This window comes from Mya arenaria, chromosome 10 (assembly GCF_026914265.1).
Source record: "Mya arenaria isolate MELC-2E11 chromosome 10, ASM2691426v1".
NCBI lineage: Eukaryota > Metazoa > Mollusca > Bivalvia > Myida > Myidae > Mya > Mya arenaria.
In genome coordinates this window covers 37,826,737-37,848,250 of record NC_069131.1, presented here as the reverse complement: position 1 = coordinate 37,848,250, position 21,514 = coordinate 37,826,737, and the positions used below count along the sequence as shown (strand labels likewise).

Below are 21,514 nucleotides of genomic sequence, written 5' to 3'. Positions count from 1 at the left end.
CTAGGTATCGCGGATAAGAAATAAACGGTAATGATAAACATTTATTAGAGATTAAAAATATTTTTCATCTCGCCGTATTGCGATAATCACCCGATAATTTTCGTAATAGCATTAGGCTTGAAGGCCCGTAGATCAATATGTGTTTAAGGGAGACTATCGCGTTAATGGCGAGCAGCAACCAACCATCAGCGTCTATTGTTTTGCGTTGTACTACGTACGACTTTTCGTTCCTTTCATTCATGTTGTTCAATGAAACGTTACTGTGTCAATCACCTACCATTTCGTACATTTCCCCGTGGATATCGACATTGATTTCGGAACTTCACATCAGGCCTGCATTTAAGCCTTGTGAGTAAGAAGGAACTTAATATGAAAAACATAAATACAACGTTACTTATTAACAATATCATAGTTCCTTTAAGTTTATTTGCAAAACTGGTATGCATTTGCATTACATTCAAGTTATTTTTATTAAATTATAATAATTATTAATTATTTATTTCTCCAATGTCTATTATTCAAATATTCCCTTCTGGATTTTGTTTAACTTCAAGTTAAACTATTGTAACTCATTTCTTGTCTTTTTATATTTTTAAAGATATATGAGTAAACAAAGTTAGCTTAATCTTAGACTCGTTTGTGGATAAAAGATGGGTTATTTTATAAGGATCAAATTGTTTCTGTCATTTATAATATATGTAGTTTACAGAAACAAACGCGACTATTCCACAACCATAACGGAAACGGTAATGCCTAAACCATAAAAGTATCTTTAATATGTATGCGGGCGAAAGTCTCGAGTGGAAGCCGGTAACGAGGTTTGCCATGTAAACGGCCACGCAGTGTGCCCAAGCCCGGATATTTTCATCCGCCAAGCATTTCTTTTCCCGCGTTCACTCATTCTTGCATACCGAACATTTATTTTAAGAGCAATTTTGACAACGTGTGTTTTCCTTTCAGATATTCCACCAAAAAGCGCGTGCAAATTTTTTTATTGACGTCATGACGCGCAGAATAGTAAACGTCAACTATTTCCCGATTGACGTCTTCGTTTTGAATGTTTAATTTAATTTTCCATTCATAATTTTGTTGATGTATATTGTGCTGAATCTGCTCTTTTAAATATTCCTATATTTATTCTAAGATGGCTCAAAGATGCTCGTGAGTCATCTTACTAGAGGTTGGATGAAGCTTGGAAACGCATATACGTTATGAAATAACAGCTATGGATACAGATGCAAGGGAGAATAACAGAAGACATTCTGACAGTGTGAATCGGCACAGTTATTTCTCCCAACAAATCAGTAAGGTCTTAATATAACCATATGTTTATCAACAGGCTTGCAATCAAAACAGTGCCACCGGGTATCATATAAATAAAACAAAGAACAGATACCGTTTTTCAAATGTTTATGATACAACCATCTAAATGTGAAAGCGTGCGATTCCTAATTTGTCGGGTCTACATATATATTTTGTCTTCATTTCAACGCAGTCTAGTGATAATGCTGGTACAATATATGGTTAAATACTCGTATTTTGCCTCCTCCCACAAACTAAAAACAAAACGTGATAATGCTGTCACAAGATGAGGCTGAATTCAGTTCAGTTATCTAGTGTAAATAGCTATAATTGAGACATGAAGAAGGATAATATATGTTATCTATTGAAAGTTGCTGTAAAAAAAACGTATTTGTGAAAATGGTAATATTATTTTTTTCAATTTTATTCAATCACTTTCTCAAAATGCTGCATACAACCTTTGATATCAAATATCTCTGGCAATGTTCTTAAACGTTTTCCGGAGTTCCAGTGAATATAAATAGGTTATCGTATTTCATCGTGTTGAGTTTATGTTGCAAATACCAATTTAAAACACCTGATGCATCTATAACAACTTTTGCGTCTTGATTTCGTGCAAACAATAGTCACGAACTGAATAAACGAATTGGTCACGTAATAGACCCGCGTGCTCCATTCCTGAAACTTGCGTCAAATGATATCAGATATTATTAAATCCTGTGTTTTAAAAAGCTGCAAAACTTCCGAAATGGTATACAATTTTCAAATGGCTGCATCCAAACTGTTCTATTGATATCAAATACCACATCTGTTATATTTCGTCAAGTTGTTGCGGGCTTTAAGCACATCAAGGTTGGCAGCAACATAGATGAAGGGATATATAGCAAACTGTTTTAAGTATTAATTTTCCCAGTAGCCTGATGATAATGTGACATGGCCACAATATTTTGTTACTACATGGCTAGACTTGTAAAACCATTTTACCAAGTTGTGTATGGATTTCATAGGTAACACGTGCCCACATGATTAAAAACAATGTTATCAGTAATATTTGACTCTGTTATTATGCATTTGTATATAAACGCATGGATGTAGTATAGAGTATAACATGCTTGCCCTTGAACTATGTTGCTAAAACGTTCTTTTCTCCGTTAAAAAAATCGTCTTTCTTCTCATCATTAATTGACAAATATAGTGAAGGAAGTCAATTATGTATGACCATATGGTTGAGTTTAGTTGAATATATGCAAAACATATATTTTAGGCATTAATAGGAGTTTCGAAATGCAATAAATACCAACACAATTCTTTTTAAAAACTGTTTTGTTTTTTCAATTCACTTTATCTGTTAAACCCAATTTAGAGTGTCGTAAATCGTAATTAAAACTTGAATAAAACCTCACTTAAACACAATAATTTATTGTGAACAAAATGCGTTACGCTGAAATTTAATTTTAAATGGAATTACCTGGAAATTCTCTACTTATCCTTACATCATCTAAAATCCATGTACACTTTTCACTTTCACAATGAGCTAACAGTCCAATGTGCATGGCATTGTCAGGTGACACTAGCTCAAGCCAATGAGGAGTCACAAAACTGATGAATATTGCTGTAATTGTTAAAGCCAGCGAGGCGTACGCAAAAAGTTCAATTAACGCCATTGTAAAACGTATATTGTAGTTTTCAATTCGCAAATCCTGAATTTGATTAAACACGCAAACATGAATTTCAATGCGCAAAGGCGAAAGTATTGGTTCACAACACTATCGCTGTTATGTATCATCCGATAATTCCATTAAAATTAGTATGATATAGCGATCCTTCGGAGGCAGAAAGATTTAAATAGTTTAGACTTGAATTGAATGAAATGGTTTTTATAAGAACGTCTGGTCATGTGCATAAATATATGGTACACTTATATATTAGGTCTATATATACCTTTTTGCTATATAATAAGAGCTTTTTGTCTTTTGTAACTATTATTCTTTCTTTTCTTCAAATGTTTTTATTAACATTTATAGTCATATTATCCAAAATGCAATTTGTGGATATAATTGCAAATCTGCCTTCCACAAACCGCAAGGCACCAATTGACCAAATGACTTCAACCTTTTTTACTGATATCTTATCTTCTCTCTCCTGTCCTCATGAGCCACATGATAGTTCTGATTTATCCTCTTGTAACAATGATCACACGCAGAGTATATTTAAACAAAACATGAACATACTGATATATAAAACATGCATCTAAAAATATGTACATTTAATGCTAAAGGCTTAGCATCAAAAGAAAAACGAACTAAGTTGTTTGAATTTTTAAAACTAAAAAAATATAACATATGTCTCATCCAAGAAATGCACTGTATAAAAAACAAAGATGAACAGAAATGGAAAACAGAATGGAAACATGACATAATTCTAAGTGGTAACAAATCAAACAGCCAAGGAGTAGGCATTCTCATAAACAATAATATAAATTGTAACATACTAGAATACAATGATATTATAAGTGGTAGGCTTCAATCATTAAAACTTGAAATCAATGATGAAACAATAATGTTTATAAATGTTTATGGTCCAAATACATACGATAAACATTTTCTTGATACACTTCAAAACTTGATTGTAGATAATAATAACGAAACACTGATAATTGGAGGAGATTTTAACGTAGTGCTTAACTCAGAAATTGACAAATTGAATGGTAAAGATAACACAAACAAACAAAGCACACATAGACTTAATAATATCTTAGAAAATAATGATCTCCATGACATATGGCGCTTAAGCAACCCACAAACAAAAAGTTATACATGGCATAGTAATACAAAACCGCCTATATTCTGCAGATTAGACTACTTTCTAGTATCTCAAAATTTAATTAACACTATATCTAATTGTAATATCTCTCCAGGCTATAGATCAGATCATTCATTCGTTAATCTCAACATAGATTTATCAAGATCTGCCAAAGGACCAGGATATTTTAAATTTAATAACAACATACTGCTCAACAAAGAATACCAAAACATCATACGCAATGCAATTAATGAAACTGTACAAATTAATAATGCAGCTAACCCTAACACTCTATGGGAAATAATAAAAGGCACTATACGAAATGAAACAATTAAATATTCAGCTAAAATAAAAAAAGAAAATGAAAACGAAATAACGGAAATTGAAAATACTATTAAAAGAATTGAAAATTTTTTAACCCTATCTACTGATAAAAACAACCTTATAAAAGAGCTAAACGAACAGAAAACCAGATTAAACTATTTTCTTGACGAAAAAACAAAAAGTATATTATTAAGAACAAAAGCTGAATGGATCGAAGGAGCAGAAAAAAATACAAAATACTTCGCAAACCTAGAAAAAAAGCAAGCAAGCGAAAGATCAATAAATAAAATAATTCACAATGGAGTAGAAAAAACAAAAAGTGAAGAAATAATCAAAGACATTTATTCATTCTACAGTAATCTATATAAAAAAGACATTAACATACAAACCGATAACAACTTCTTTCCAGATAATAACAAAAAACTCAATGATGAGCAAAAAAAATCATGTGAAGGTTTATTGACAGAGTATGAATGTGGCAAAGCACTAAAAGAAATGCAAAACAGAAAAAGTCCGGGATCTGACGGCATAACTACCGAATTCTATAAAATCTTTTGGAATGATATAAAACGATTCTTAGTAAACTCATTAAATTTTTCATTTCAAAATAAAAACCTAACTGAACTCCAAAAACAAAGCGTCATATCTCTTCTACCAAAAAAAGACAAACTATTAACAGACATTAACAACTGGAGGCCAATATCACTTCTCAATATAGATTATAAAATAGCCTCAAAATCCATAGCAAATAGAATCAAAAACATACTAGCCAACCTTATTAATGAAGATCAAACTGGATTTATTAAAGGGCGATATATAGGTGAAAACGTAAGAATTCTGTATGATATTATTGAACAAATAAATAAAGATAATGAAAAAGGAATTATTTTCTTCTCTGATTTTCATAAAGCCTTCGATAGTGTGAACCATGACTATATGTTTGAATGTTTAAAGTATTTCAACTTTGGAGAAACACTTATAAATTGGGTAAAACTATTTTACAATGATGCCCAAAGTTGCATTAATGTGAATGGACACTTATCAAACTTCTTTAAAATTGACAAAGGTGTAAGACAAGGGTGTCCCCTATCACCTTATCTATTTCTCATATGCATTGAAATTTTATCACTGAATATAAATAACAACAACAACATAAAAGGAATAAATATTTTCAATAATGAAATAAAACAAACATTATTTGCTGACGATGCAAGCTTTTTCCTTGATGGTACAGAAATCTCATTCCAAAACCTTGTAACAACATTTGAAAAATTTAGTCAAATATCTGGACTAAAATTGAACATATCAAAATGTACTGTCTTGAGAATCGGTACACTGCGATATACCAATAAAAAATTCTGTAAGTCAAAAAAATTTGTATGGACATCTAATGAAGCCTCAACGTTAGGTATATGTTTCTCAAATGACCATAGAAAGATACATGAACTAAATTTAGAACCTAAAATAAATGCATTTCAACACACTCTCTATAAATGGAAAAGATGGAAACTCTCATTGATAGGAAAAATCACTGTTTTAAAATCATATGCATTCCCGAAACTTGTTTACCCACTAACAGTGCTACCTAATCCAACAGAACCAACAATAAAACGAATTAAAAATATTATGTTTGACTTTCTTTGGGACTCAAAACCAGATAAAATTTCCAGAGACACAATATACCAAACCTATGAAAATGGCGGACTAAAAATGCTAGACATAGAATCCTTTATCAATGCATTAAAAGCTAGTTGGATCAAAAGATTAATAACTAAGAGTAATGCTAAATGGAATAAACTATATAACTCAGAACTCAATAAATTTGGTGGAACAAACATATGGAAATATAACACTAATGTAAACGATGCTAGCAACTTCCAGCTAAATTTTACCTTTCTAAAACAAATCCTTACATCTTGGTGCAAAATCAATTATAACAAGACCGTGAAAAATCTAGCAAAAGAATTTTTATGGAATAACTCTAATCTTAAACAAAGCAATGGCAATACCCTTCTTTATAAAGACTGGCAAAAAAAAAAAAAAATTTATGTTGAACAAATTTTCGATTTTGAAATTAAAGATTTTTTTACTTTCGAACAGATGCAAATTAAATATAACATTGTGGATGGTGATTTTCTCAAATATCTTACGTTAATAAAAACTATAAATAAAATATGGGGACAAGAACTAAAAGACTACCATGCCACTTTAAACAAAGAGCCAGAATACCTTATAGACAAGTTAAGAAAAAAGAACAAAGTAAACAAAATCCTTTATAATAAACAAATTGAATTAAAACAAAAAAATAACAAATGTCTTATTAAATGGGACATTGAATTTCCTGAGGAAGAATTAAATTGGAAGCATATACTGACAACACCAATCCACTCTACAATAGACACAAAATTAAGAGAATATCAATATAAGTATATAATGAATTTAGTTCCCAACAATGATTACCTATACAAATGTAAAATCACAAACTCAAGACTATGCGATTTTTGTTCAATGGCACCAGAAACACAAAAACATCTCTTCTGGGAATGTCCAATAACTCAAAACTTTTGGTCAAATTTACAAAATTTTATTAATACAAAACATATTCAAACAAACATAATGCAATACAGAGTAATATCATTAGGAGTTAAAAAGAACAATAATAATACAAACACTAATTTGATAAACTTTCTTCTGATATTAGCAAAGTACTACATAAGTTATTGTAAATATGACAGAAAAATACCAGAAATAGCATCATTTAAAAACTATTTGTTGAGGCGCATCTTAATAGAAAAAATAATCGCAACACAAAAAGACAAACTAGATGTATTTGAAGCAAAATGGAATGAATTTTTGCAACTGTGTTAATATATCTGCATGTGATCAAACATCTTACTTATGAAATTACACTTCCAACTAAACAATAGAATTATCTCCCTTAGAGTACCCTTTTAAAAATATATCTGCTTGTGATCTAACAACTCACTTATGAAAGTACACTATCAACTAAATTATAGAATTATCTCCCTTATAGTATTTTTTTTCTTTATTATTTATTGGCTCCCCCTATCTCCTCTCTCTTTGTTCTCTACAAAAAACTTAAAAATTCAAGAATAGGAAAAACATACTTTATATTGATGAATAAACTTTGCTCGATATAAACTATATAAATATATATACTTCTTACTTAGTTGTTATAGATTATGTCAACATGTTAATTTATATTGACTGAACTATTTAAATTCTTTATATTGACTGTCTGTGTATGTATATGTATATTTGTATATGTTTATATTGTTCCAAAATCTTGAATAAAAATAATTGAAAAAAAAAAAAAAAAGAACGTCTGCCTTTTGAGGAACTGTGTGTGTGATATATCACGTGTATTGACATCTTTAAGTGCATGTTTCTGCAGTAGCTTTTGATATCAGACTTGATACTCTTTGACATTTATTACAAATAAACGAAAATTGTATCTGTACTATTGTCAACGTTACTCTTAATGTTTACTATTCATATTGCATTTTGGGTGTTACAGGATTTATTTTAATGTTGACCATAACGATTTGTCGTACCTGTCATATAACGGTAACAAATAAATTAAAAATTATTGGTCATATCTATATACAAAAAGTGTGTGCAAGGTCTTCGCTATGACATGAGTTCATAGATTTTGTACAACAAGGCCGTTCTCCATCAGAAAAAGCTGCAGTTATTGTGTTTAAAGCGAAGCTACAGTATAAAATTTCTTACAGGAAACAGTAACTATGTCAAGGTTTCTCGCGAAATGACTGTAATTTAACGCCGCCATCAAGCATTATACGTTCTACACTTTCTGAGCTTACAAATCTGATCTGTTGTAATGTACAACAATTAATTTGTTTACTAATTAACTATAGTCCTATTTCCGTCAGATTAGGTGCAGATGTAAGGTGATTGTTTTAAGATAATAAAACAAGAACGAGCTTAAAGTAGTTAAATTATCACAACATTTGAAAAAACAGTAGAAATAATAAAACTAATAATACAATAATTGTTCTTATTTTAGATAATTGTCGGCATTCATTTCACAATTCGCTGTTGCTATGCGACTCTATTGTACTGCGCTTTTAAAACAACTTCTTTCATTACCTGTTATTAGCAGAAACCGGCAATCATAATTTGTATCATCTACTTAAACACGAATAAGAGTAGAGATGCAATATAAACTATCAATTTTATCTTAAACAATGCCTTTATATAATGCATCATTGTCATTAATAGTAATGATTTCTATATTTAGACTATAGAACGGGCTTTAACTGTTCAATATTTAAGCGAAGAAAAAAAAAATTGACAGAACACAAATGTAATATATAGCATAATTAGGTTTGGATAATGATAAATTACCTGGAAACTCGCGACTTATCCTTTCGTCATCTAGAATCCATGTACACTTTTCACTTTCACAATGAGCTAACAGTCCAATGTGCATGGCATTGTCAGGTGACACTAGCTCAAGCCAATGCGGAGTCACATAACTGATGAATACTGCGGTAATTGCTAAAGCCAGCGAGGCGTACGCAAATAGTTCGATAAACGACATTCCTAAACACCTTCTTTAAATGAAAAAAAGCTTCCGATTCGCTAATCCGTGAATAGATGAAACTCGAATTGTATTTTACGACAGGAGTTGTTTTTATGTTGAGTATAATGACATTTCATAGCGTATATAAAACAGTTACTTGATGATTAAGCCATCAGTCATGTTCAAGAACGCTATTTGTTTTCAACGTCTCCGCTAGGACACGAATTCATAAATATTGTATAACAAGACTGTCCTCCCTTACAGAAGCTGTAGTTATTGTATTCAACGCGAAGTTACGCATTACTATAAATATGCAGTATTTATGTCGAGGGCGGCTGTCGAAATGACTGCAGCAGATGCATTTTAACTCAGCTATCATTCATATCCTCCTTACTCTGTAGTGACTGACAAACGTTATCTGGTATGTTGTAAGTTACTATCCTTTCGTTTTGCTGATTTACTATATACATAATTCTGTCATAATAGGTGCAGAACAAAGGAGATATTTTCACGATTACAAAAGATCAAGTAGTTTAATTCAAAAAATATTGCAAACAGTAGCGATAAAAATCAGAAACAATCATTCTAATAATTGAACTTCATCAAGTACAAGTACGGTGCTTATTGAGAATGTGTTTGGTACATTTATCTCGACTAACAAATATGGGACTGTATGCATTCGGATATTGCGAGGTGAATGCAATGGCCGATACACAATATTTACACGGGAGTTCTAGTATAATTACATTTTTTTATGATTTGAACCTCGACAACGGAAGCTGAACTTAACAAAATAATATTATGACGAATTTTGTGGATACATGAATCTAGTAATAGACCGGGTATTATGTAAACACTTCAATTGAACTCCAAGTCTTGATATTTGATATGTATACGAATTATACCCTTTTTGATAAAATACTTGTTTTAGTACACTACTATGGCATATTAAAAAAGTATAATATATTTATAACCAGTCTAATCTTTACTTTTGCATAACACAGTTACATGTAACGTCAACAGAGTGCATTTGTCAATGTGCGTTTGTTTTCATTGATACCTTCTATGCTCGGGCCCGATGACTAAACATACTCTTTTTTCGAAAATGACCATTTACTTTGGAAAACAAGACGCCAATGCGGCAACGCCGCATTAAAGTCGGATTTTTATTTGACGATGAAATTTTGCAAACCGAGGATTTGAGCTAGTGACCTAGTATTTTTAACCAAAAAGACCCATATTTATTCTTTTCGGAGATATCGTTCATACAAATAGCCTGATGAACAGAAACTATTCCATTTGTATGAGGAAAAATGATCATTTTATAAATACATCAGCTTTTCCAATAAGACCTGTCCCAGGGACCGAATTTTTGACCCTAGATGGCACACTTTATCATCTAAGATTTCATGTACACAAATATTTTTAAAGTTAATTAAAATTGAAATTTTTGAAAAATATGGGTAGATATGTAATTCATGATTGGGATATGTGTTTATAAAATAGCAATTGAATTTAGTGGTTGCCTGCAAGATTTGACCTAGTGACCTAGTTTTTGATCTGAGGTGACCCATATTCACAAATATTACAGACAACAAGTAGACAAATATTATGAGCAAGTTTGACAAAAATTAATGATTTTTTATGGCCGTGGAATTCTTTCTCCTAAGGCAGTAACTCTGTAATTAGCTGTGTAATTATGATCTATCACTGTATGAAGTTTTATTAAATTCCATTTAATAGTTTTCAAGTTATGATCCGGACAAGAAAAAGGAACAAAGGACACTAACTATGTAATAAGCTGAAATAGAATTGCAATTCCTATACAATGCACTCCCGCTCATTATGATCTATCACTGTATGAAGTTTTATTAAATTCCATCCAATAGTTTTCAAGTTATGCTCCGGACAAGAAAAAGGTAAGAAAGGGCAATAACTCTGTAATTGACTGAAAAAGAATTGCGGTTCCTATACATTACACTTCCTCTCATTATAATCTATCACTGTATGAAGTTCTAATAAATTCCATCCAATAGTTTTCAAGTTATGCTCCGTACAAGAAAAAAAATAACAAAGGGCTGTAACTCTGTAAATAGCTGAAATAGAATTGCAATTCCTTTACAATGCACTCCCGCTTATTATGATCTATCACTGTATGAAGTTTTATTAAATTCCATATAATAGTTTTCAAGTTATGATCCGGACAAGAAAAAGGAACAAAGGGCACTAACTATGTAATAAGCTGAAAAAGAATTGCGGTTCCTATACACTGCACTCCCTCTAATTATGATCTATCACTGTATGAAGTTTTATTTAATCCCATCCAATATTTTTTAAGTTATGCTCCGGACAAGAAAAAAGTAACAAAGGGCAGTTACTCTGTAATAAGCTGAAATAGAGTTATTGTTTTTGTGCCCTTTACTTCCTCTCATTGTGCTTTATCATTGTATGAAGTTTTAATAAATTCAATCTTGTAGTTTGCAAGTTAATGTCTGGAAAAAAAATTGACAGCAAAAAAAATAAATAAAGGGCAATAACTCAATAATTAGTTTAGGTAGAGTTATTGTTTTTGAACACTGCACTTCCTCTCACTATGCTTTACCATTGTATGAAGTTCCAATGAATTCCATCCGGTATTTTTCAAGTAATACTCCGGACAAAAAAAAGTAACAAGGGGCAATAACTCAGTAATAAGCAAAAATAGAGTTTTTGTTATTGTACACTCGCATTCCTCTCATTGTTCTTTACCATTGTATGAAGTTCCAATGATTCCATCCAGTACTTTTCAAGTTATACTCCGGATAAAAACAAGTAACAAGGAGCAATCACTCAGTAATAAGCAAGAATAGAGTTATGGTTATTGTACACTGCACTTTCTCTCATTATGCTCTACCATTGTATGAAGTTTGATTACCATTGGATAAAAACTCTTGATTTTATTACATACAATGAAAACTTTAACGCAAAATTGTTAACGCCCGCCCGCCCGACCGCCCGCCGCCCGGTTTTCGCCATTCTATAACCCGTAATTTTTCGATGAAAAATATGATGAAACAATGAAAAGGAACAGTTTGAACATCGCCGAGCTTGATTCTTTCAGGACAACTTCTCATTCGAATTTGATAAACGAAAATAGCAAATTTCTGTTCATAAATTGCTCATTGACAGAAATGAGACTAAATGCTTTCTTATCTCCCTGAGCAAAGTCTTAAAAGGTATTCAAAGACATTTCAAATGTTAGGAACGAAAAAGTAGTTAATGCTCTGCAATTGATTAGTAATTCAAAGCTCTTGCCTGGAAATATCCTGCTGATCCTGACGTCATCAAGAATCCACGTGCACGTGTTCTGTTCACAATATGCTAATAAGCCCATGTTCAAATGTCCTTTTCCCTCTTTTGATTCAAATTCTAGCCAATAAGGTGTCACAAAACTGATAAATAGAGCCGTCTCAATAATTGCAACCAATGAGAAAGCAAATAGCTCAAGAAGCGCCATTCTAATGAATGTCTGCTCTTGGCTATCGATTTGGAAAAGTATTGGTCTAATCCATGCAAAGTCTTGGGTATTCCATTATTGTCCCTAAATACTGCACTACGACCATACTTAAGTCATAATTTTACACTGAACAGGGATGTGTTTTGAACGCGGTCAGTGTTTACATTGTGAAGATAAAAATGCACTTATGTCTTCATTTGTTATCTCAATAACTATTTAAAAACTATAAAAAGGTTATCACATGTTGTAACCTAATTGTAAACTGTGAGAAAGATCATTTGGAGTTGCATTAAGTTGAACTGTTGTAAAACAATCATCAACTCAAGTGGTTTATCACGATCTCATAATGTTTTTAAATGCATCGTAGTCATCTAATCTGGTTATGAATAATATTATAAATGATATAATAACAACCATTGTTCTTCATCTTATCCAGTCCTTATATCTGAGAACACTTTGTATTCAATTCATAGTACTAGGATAGTCATGCATTAACTTTACTACAAACGAACATAAATCAAATAGATGAAGACGCTACTCAGCGATATAAAAATATGTTATGCATACCACTTTGCACTTTGTTTCTTACTTAAGTGTTTAATTTAACTATAACCTCCTCCAGCAAAAAGATCCCAATTAATATTGCGCATTTAATTCGTACAAAATGTGCAATAATGCGTTTTGATAAAAAAAATGTATTGTATTGAAATTACACTCAAAGCAATTGATCTAATTTTCACAATGATAAGGAGTTGTTAAACTTTGGAATGAGTAGGTGATACACATTGGAATGAGGAGGTCATACATATTGAAATTAGGGTGTGGTTAACATTTGAATGAGGAGGTTATACACATTGGAATGAGAAGGTCATACATAATGAAATAAGGGTGTGGTAAGCATTTGAATAAGGAGGTGATATACAGTGGAATGAAGAAACCATTTACATTGGAAATAGGAGGCGATAAACATGTGAACTTGGTCAAAACTACTTGCCCAGTATCAAACCTCTTTGTTAACCAGCCAAATACTCACTGTGACCATGCTTAGAAGCAGAAGGAGAAGGCTCTTTGTTCAGCAGTCAAATACTCAATGTCATCATGCTAACAGGCAGAAAGAGCAGGCACTTTGCTCAGCAGCCAATTACTCAACGTGAACGTGCTTACGGCACAAGGATCAGGCTCCTTGTTCAGCAGCAATATACTCCATATAACCATGCTGAAAAGCACAAGGACCAGTCTTCTTGTTCAGCAGCCAAATACTCACTGTGATTATGCTTACAGGCACAAGATACGGCTCCTTGTTCAGAAGCCAAATTACTCGCGACTAACATGCTTACAGTCACATTGATCAAACCTCCTTGTTCAGTAGCCAACTACTCACTACACTATGAAAATGCTTGCATGAAAACTTACAACACCATGGTTCAAGCTATTCATCCAGTAGCAAACTAGAACTGTAAGCCATAGGCTAACGAATACCCCCCACCCCTCCATGTCTAGGTTGTTTGCCCTGGAGTTAGGCCGGACAAAGCTAATTTTGCCTACAAGGGGAGATAACTCCAGTCAGGGTCATGTGACCTGTACCAAATTCACAGAGGCGAAAGTTTACAACATGGCCATTAATTTCTGAAAGTTTGATAAAGATTTGTTGAATAATAACAAAGATGAATCCCGGACAGGGCTTATTTTGCCTACTTTAACACATCAAGGGGAGATAACTCCAGTCAGGGTCATGTGACCTGTACCAAATTCACAGAGGCGAAAGTTTACAACATGGCCATTAATTTCTGAAAGTTTGATAAAGATTTGTTGAATAATAACAAAGATGAATCCCGGACAGGGCTTATTTTGCCTACTTTAACACATCAAGGGGAGATAACTCTGGTCAGGGTCATGTGACCCGTACCAATTTCACAGAGGCGCAAGTTTACATCATGGCCATTCATATCTGAAAGTTTGAAAAAGATTTGTTCAATAACGACAAAGATGAATCCCGGACAAAAAAAACCGGACGGACAGACGGACAGACGGACAGACAGACAGACGGACAACCCGATTCCAGTATACCCCCCCCCCCCAAACTTTGTTTTGGGGGGTATAACAACTTGTTGTGAATATGCTTACAGCTACACAATAAAAAGTACTTGTCCCGCTACCACAAACCGACTCTAAATATGCTTATAGGCACTCTGATCAAACCTTTTTTTTCCGCAACAACTACAAGAATGCAAAATACTATTTGTTTCATAAATATCAATAATACCATTATATCTACAGTGGCAATGAAAAATACAAGTACACCCAAATACTAGAGTAAAAAAATCAAATATTAACCCAGTTAAGATGAAAAATGCAAAGGGTTAAAACTAAGCTGAATGAGAGACACGTGCAGACATCACATAGCACGCACACATCAAAATAGTTTCAACAAATTGTGGTGGGATTACCGCATCGGAAAGTAAATGAAACACGAGTTTACTGCAACACGGTTTCACAAGGTATTTAACCTAACCCATATGCACATAAACTCATTCTTGGCAATAATTTTAAAAACAACACAATAAGACTGATCATATAGCCAGCATCAACTTTGCAACAATAAAAATAAGAAAAACTCGCATATAAATTGACAAAGTAAGAAAACAACTGGATACATACATCAATTATCCTCGAATAAGTCTAGCTGGAGCATCAATGCCAGCCCTTTAAGGGTTCGATGCTGTTTTTCGAAGACAACAATCTTATATAGCTCCCCTTAGCAAATTGAAAGCTTAGAACTCTAAACGCATCATTGTTCACACCAACAGGTTGAACAAAATAAAAACAAAAATAACAAATACATGTTCGTGTGCTTGACGAAGAGTCTCTAGTATATGCGGATGACAAGAGCAACACTTGGGGAATCTAACGCTGGCCTCTATCGAAATATGGCTTTAAGTCCCATAATTGTTAGTCAATTAAAGTCAGTTAATATTGCAGGGAGTTAAAATCAACATGGATCTTATCTCTAAAACAGTATTATTCAATTAATGATAGGCATGTATCATTTAAAATAATACTTCTATTACATCGGTATTCAGGTCATTGAGCCGCTGAATTAGTCTATTAAATTAAACATTTTAAGTTCACGTAGACAATTGCCCTGGATGGGTAAAATCATTAGAAATTAGGTGTTAAGATTATACGTGTAATTATAAAGAGAATGTCGTAAGGCCTTTTGGAAATTTTTAAAAGGGTCATCAAAATTTATATTTCTCTAAATCATTGCTTAAGCAAAGAAGTCTTATAGAAATACGTTAACGTGGAAAATCGCCATTATGGATTAGGGTGTTAACACTGTAATTGTACATAAAGAGTATGTTGCGATCCCTTTTGGAAACTTTTAAGAGCGTCACCTTAATTAACATCCCTCTCAGTTCTTGCTTTAGCAGTTAAGCAGTCTTCATTTTTTACAGGAACAATACTCATCGACGTCCGAACACACTCCAATCACAGCATCTCGAACATTTTCCGACGAAAACAGCCTCTGATGTACATCGGTGCATTTGAGTACAACAAATTTGTCACATTAGTAATAACAATATTACTTAAGCGTAGTGTTTAAACGTGTTATTTTAATTTCTTTAATTTGATTGCGAATGAGGTGTGTTATTGCATTGATAATTAAGATTCTTAAGATTCACGAATATAGTATTGTTAATTTTCTCAACAAGCGTGAGTTTACCAGATTCTATCTTTATATTGCTACCAAACAGTTAAATATTTGTGAACTGATGCAAATATGACTGTAAACATACACAGTAGAGATACTTATGCAACGATTGCAATTATATTGTTAAACAGAACTTGACAATAAAACTGCAAAAGGGCAGTGCACTTTTTCTGATGACAAAATGGTGTTATAATATTGAACAATGCAGCCTTTATGAATTCTATTAGAAATCCAATACGGGTTTTTTACAGTCAAAGAAAAGCCCAGGTCAGGGAGCAAAGACAGGGTAATAACAACATTACATCTTGGTGATGATAATAAGACAATATAAAGATAATATAACAAAGAAATCCAATCGATGATGTAATTTATAATATAAAAATTAAGATGTATCAGTAACGAAGGTTGTAATGTACACATAGCGTAATCATGAGTGTTTAAAACACATAACAAAATGTCAGTGAATAAATAAACCTAAACATGTTCCCCATTTTAAATATGAATCTATCAGACTGTGTGCCAAATATTTAGAACTATGTTAAATGTTAACAATGTAGACGGAGTTGTTACTAACTTTAAAAGGCCAAATATCGTACGATGTGATTATATATTAAACTAGAACAGATACACTTGAAACAGTTCTTTTAAAAACACTGCAGATCACATGGGTGTCCATGGAACTTCAAGGGCAGTAATGAATTGAAAGTTAACAACGATGATGTTGATAACCCTGGTAAGTTTAACAAAATTCTAAATAATCGGTCCATTGTCTTATAAATGTAATTAAAACGGCCATTTTTTCATACGTTGAACTGCGGCAAATTGTTTACAATTTAATATTACATAATTTAGTGCTAATGCTGCAACAATCATCCTTACAGTATTTTTTCCAATTCCGATTCTTATATCTTAGTGAGGCCGGTTAGAGTACCAGCTGAAAAAATACATAAAACATATGGTATCAAAGTCTATAAAAAAGTGTTCTGCAATGCCGATGAAACAAAATTGCAAAGTCGTTATTGAAAATATTTTATAACATTCAAATTTAAACCTAAGTTTAGTTTATCGGACACTATATTCTTTTCGGGCATAATGTATAGATAGGTATTCGCTTGGATCTTAAATAAATTGAGCAATTAGAAGCACCATTTTGAGCATCTGTAAGAATAAAATATTAGGGTAATAAGAAAAAAATGAGGTTTGGGGATTAAAATGAATTGGGCTCTGCCTTAGAACCTTAACATTGCGTTTGGGCCTTTAAAACATTATAAGTGAATCATGATGTTGTGCAGTTTCTCTAACATTAAGCGAATATTTCAGTCAGAACAAATTACACATTTTTAACACATTAACCGTAAAACCTTCAGAGTAAAGATAACCAGACACATGTTCGTTATGGATAGAACAATTGTATAGTTTTGGTTAGTTGACATACAAGATTTAATGCTGAATACCTTCACCGATATATTTGCAGTTTTCTTCAGGATGAATTTCGGACAAGGAAGCTATACGACACAAACAATTAACAAAAAAATCACCTTTATGACATGAACTCATTTTTTGTCGCGATTTATAAAAAACAAAAAATTAAAAATGAAGTTTTGCTCATGTAAATAAACATGACAATGCTACCAAAGAATTTAAATAGTTACGTGGAAAAGCTATATTTATCCGGACATCATCTAAAAGCCACGTGCACGTGTCCTGTTCACAAGACGCTAGAAGTCCCGTATGCACGATCCCTTTGGTTGTGATACCATCAAACACAAGCCAGTAAGGCGTCACGAAGCTGATAAAAACTGACGTCTTCGTTATAGCGATCAAGACATAAGCAAAAAAGCTCCAAGAAAGCCATATTATACGATTTACTATGCAACAAGCGTCACCATTTATTCCTGACAGCGCACGTTATTTTACCGAGACTTAGCAAATCCATAGAATTCGATAGGATTTTTTTTTACAGACTCATATATTAATACTTTTATTTTCCTGATATCATATTTGGAACATTTTAGGTAACATGTTTTTAATAGTGTGCGTCGCACTTTCGATCTCGGTTTACGGAACACATATTTGTGATATTTTTGTTCCTCTTGTAAAACAGCATCCGATACAAACTTTCTGCATATGGTATGTATCATATCTGTTTATATTACCTTTCCATTCACCTTCGTTCACACGCAAGCATGCAATACACCTTCTTTCAGGAACTTTTTTTTATGGCGGTCTTGAAAAAGTCTCATAAATTATAGTTTGTTATCAAAGTACTTGATGTATTAAGGCAAAATAATGTATTTCATTTTAGTTGCGGGCCTTTAATTGTGCCCTGATAATCATGCAATTTATTTGCTAGTTTCGATTATGTCTTTTTGAAATTATCCACGCAGTGACAGTTATCTGGTAAAATAAAATGGTGATCGGAGTAGCAAAAGCCGACTTAACCCCATTTTAAACTAGTCACAGAGTAGCATTTACCGACAATATCCAAGCAAAAAAAAATATCCGACTATTTCATATTTATAATAGCCTAGGAGTAGCGAAAACACTTTTTCAAAAGTTAAAAGCTATCCACAAAATGGCAATAACCGATAAATTTTCCATTCAAAACTATCTACGGAGTTGTATTTAACCAAATATTTCCCATTCAAAACTATCAATCGAGTAGCAATAACCGAATATTTCCCATTCAAAATTATGCATGGAGTAGTAATAGCTGACTAATATTGAACATTCTTCTATAGATCAAAACGAAAACTGATTCGAATAAAATACGAACAACCTCTATAATACGTAAAAAATATAAAAAAGCACCATTTGGGGAAAATCCAACGTTTATCTCTATCGAAGTATGGAATAAGTAATTAAATGAAATCCAATTAATGTCGCGGAAATTTTAGATCAGGATGCACCAAATCCCTTAAATAGTATTTTTTTCTAATAATAACATACATGTATCATAAATTTTATCTAATTATCATCGGTATTTAAAAGGTCATTGAGCCGTTAAATAAGTCTATTCTTATGAGGCCTTTTAATTTAACTTAATATATCTCCATGGAAATCATGATGGGTATAACCGTTAGGAATCACGGATTTAAGATTGTATATAGAGAGTATGTATTGATGACTATTGGATACTTTGTAAGAGTTACTTTAACCTATAACTCTCTTAAGCATTGTTTAAGCAGTTAAGCAGTCTTAAATTTATTACAGGAACAATTCTCATTAACCAAACCTACTCCGATCGGAGCGCATCCAGCAGTTTCAATCGAAAAAAATCGGATATGGTTCGGTGCATTTTAGTACAATCAGTTCGTAAAAATAACTAGGATATAATTTAAGTATAGTGTTTAAATGTGTCATTTGTATTTCTTAAATTCAAATTGATTCCAAGTGAGGTGAACTATTGCATAGATAAATAAGATTCCTAAGATTAAAGTCTCTCGGATTAACTTTTAATTGAAATTACTACGTAATCAACTTGCATTGTAGTTAAATGTTAGAAATTCTGACATTGTATACTGTACACACACATCATAAGTTGTTTTCGACGGAAAATGACCGAGGTGTTCCGATTGATTATATTCTTAAAGAGAAACCTCGCCGTCAAAGAAGAATAAAACACTATTTCAATGTAAAGTTCACCCCGCTTGTCATAAAGTTTGATGGTTAAATTTCGATTAATAACTCTTAACTGAGGATATTAAAACGAAGTTTCTTAATCAAAATTTATTACGCTTTGATTCTGAAGGATTCGATAGTTTCGGTAAAAAGGGATTATCCAAATTCAACATGTTATCAATGTATCTAACAGTATTGTCAATTTTCTCAACAAGCGCGTGTTCCCCAGATTGTATCTTTATATTGCTACCGAATAGTCAAGTATTTGTGAACTGATGCAAATATGATTGTATATATACATAGTAGTGATATTAATGCAACAATTGCAATTGCATTGTTGAACAGAATTGAGTATACAAGGACACGTTGGCATCTTTACGATGTGACTTCAGAACTGCAAAAGTGCAATGCGGTTCACCGAGGCCACAATGATGTTTCAATTATGAACAATAAAACCTTAAAAGATTCTCTTAAAATTCGATATGGATTTTTAATGATCAAAGGAAAGAACAGGCCATGGAGCAAGGAATGGGCAGTAGCAGCATGACACATATTGGTGATGATGAAAAGATTATATGGAGATAAGATATAAAACTTATTCATATCAGTGATGTAATAGCTGACATATGAATTACAATACATGAGAAATGTAGAAAATAAATCAAATCAGTAACAAAGGTTGTAATTCAAGCCTAATTCTGATTGTTCTGAATAGACATGGGGAAGACGTTACTAATGTTGTAAGAACGTGTGTCCAACCCATTTGCTTTTTGTATACTCTATATCAGTGTTGTAAACACCGATCATGCTGAAAGAAAAAAGGCATTACAATATGTTTAAATCAATAAGTAACTGTCAGACTATGTATAAAAATGGTTATCATTTCACATCGTTTAACTGCGGGAATTGCTTAATATTTGATATACATATTATAGTTCTAATGGTATTATATATATATATAGTGTGAAAACAACCATGCATGGTGATACATTAGAATTTAAAAAGCTATGAAACATTTGGTGTCAACGTATTTCAAATGGTATTTGTATGCCGATGTTAAAAGTCTTTTATGAAAGCCAATTATAACATAACAATTTTAACTTACTTTATTTATCTTCAAAAGTATTGTTTCAAGAAAATGAATATAAATGCATAAGGAATGAAATGTGAAATGCCTTAGGAACTTAACATTACTTTAAGGCCTTGAATGGATGTTAACCATAATTTAATCTTGAATGATGTGCAGCTTCTCTTACAGTTAGTGAATAGCCTATTCAGTATAAATTACACAGCTGATTACACCTTAACTATAAATACTGCAGTGCAAAGATAACGAGACACATGTTATTTACAGATAAAATACATTCATCATTTTTATTTGGCATACAAGATCTAACGTGGATTGCTTTCACCGATTTATTTGAAGTTTTTAGAATGGAATTTGGACTTTGATGTCAGTAACTGACAGATATTCATTTGAAAATAATTTACAAATTTAAGCCTAATCATACAATTTTCAAAAGCGTTACAAACGAATTTTTGCAAAATGAAGCATGAAGCATTTATAGAAACAAATTGAACAAAAAAGCTCAAAATCGAACTTCTCATGATATTTTATTTTCAAAACAAGAGTTTTGTTTTCATTGCACACATTTGTTCTACAATAAATAAGAGAATAGACACATAAATT

General features: G+C 32.2%; 1 protein-coding gene across 3 annotated transcripts in view; it reads right to left on the bottom strand.

Moving 5' to 3' along the window:
• LOC128205194 (transmembrane protein 47-like) overlaps window positions 1-21,514 on the bottom strand; it is a 46,192-nt gene that overhangs the window by 10,968 nt on the left and 13,710 nt on the right. Inside the window, exon 1 of one of the 3 annotated variants that reach the window (XM_052906678.1) lies at window positions 12,290-12,698. The exons of the other annotated variants lie outside the window; for them this stretch is intronic. Coding sequence (XP_052762638.1) covers window positions 12,290-12,491 — 202 coding nt within the window. The 5' untranslated portion in view covers window positions 12,492-12,698. Of the gene's footprint in view, window positions 1-12,289; window positions 12,699-21,514 lie in introns of those variants that run through there. 3 annotated transcript variants of the gene reach the window in all.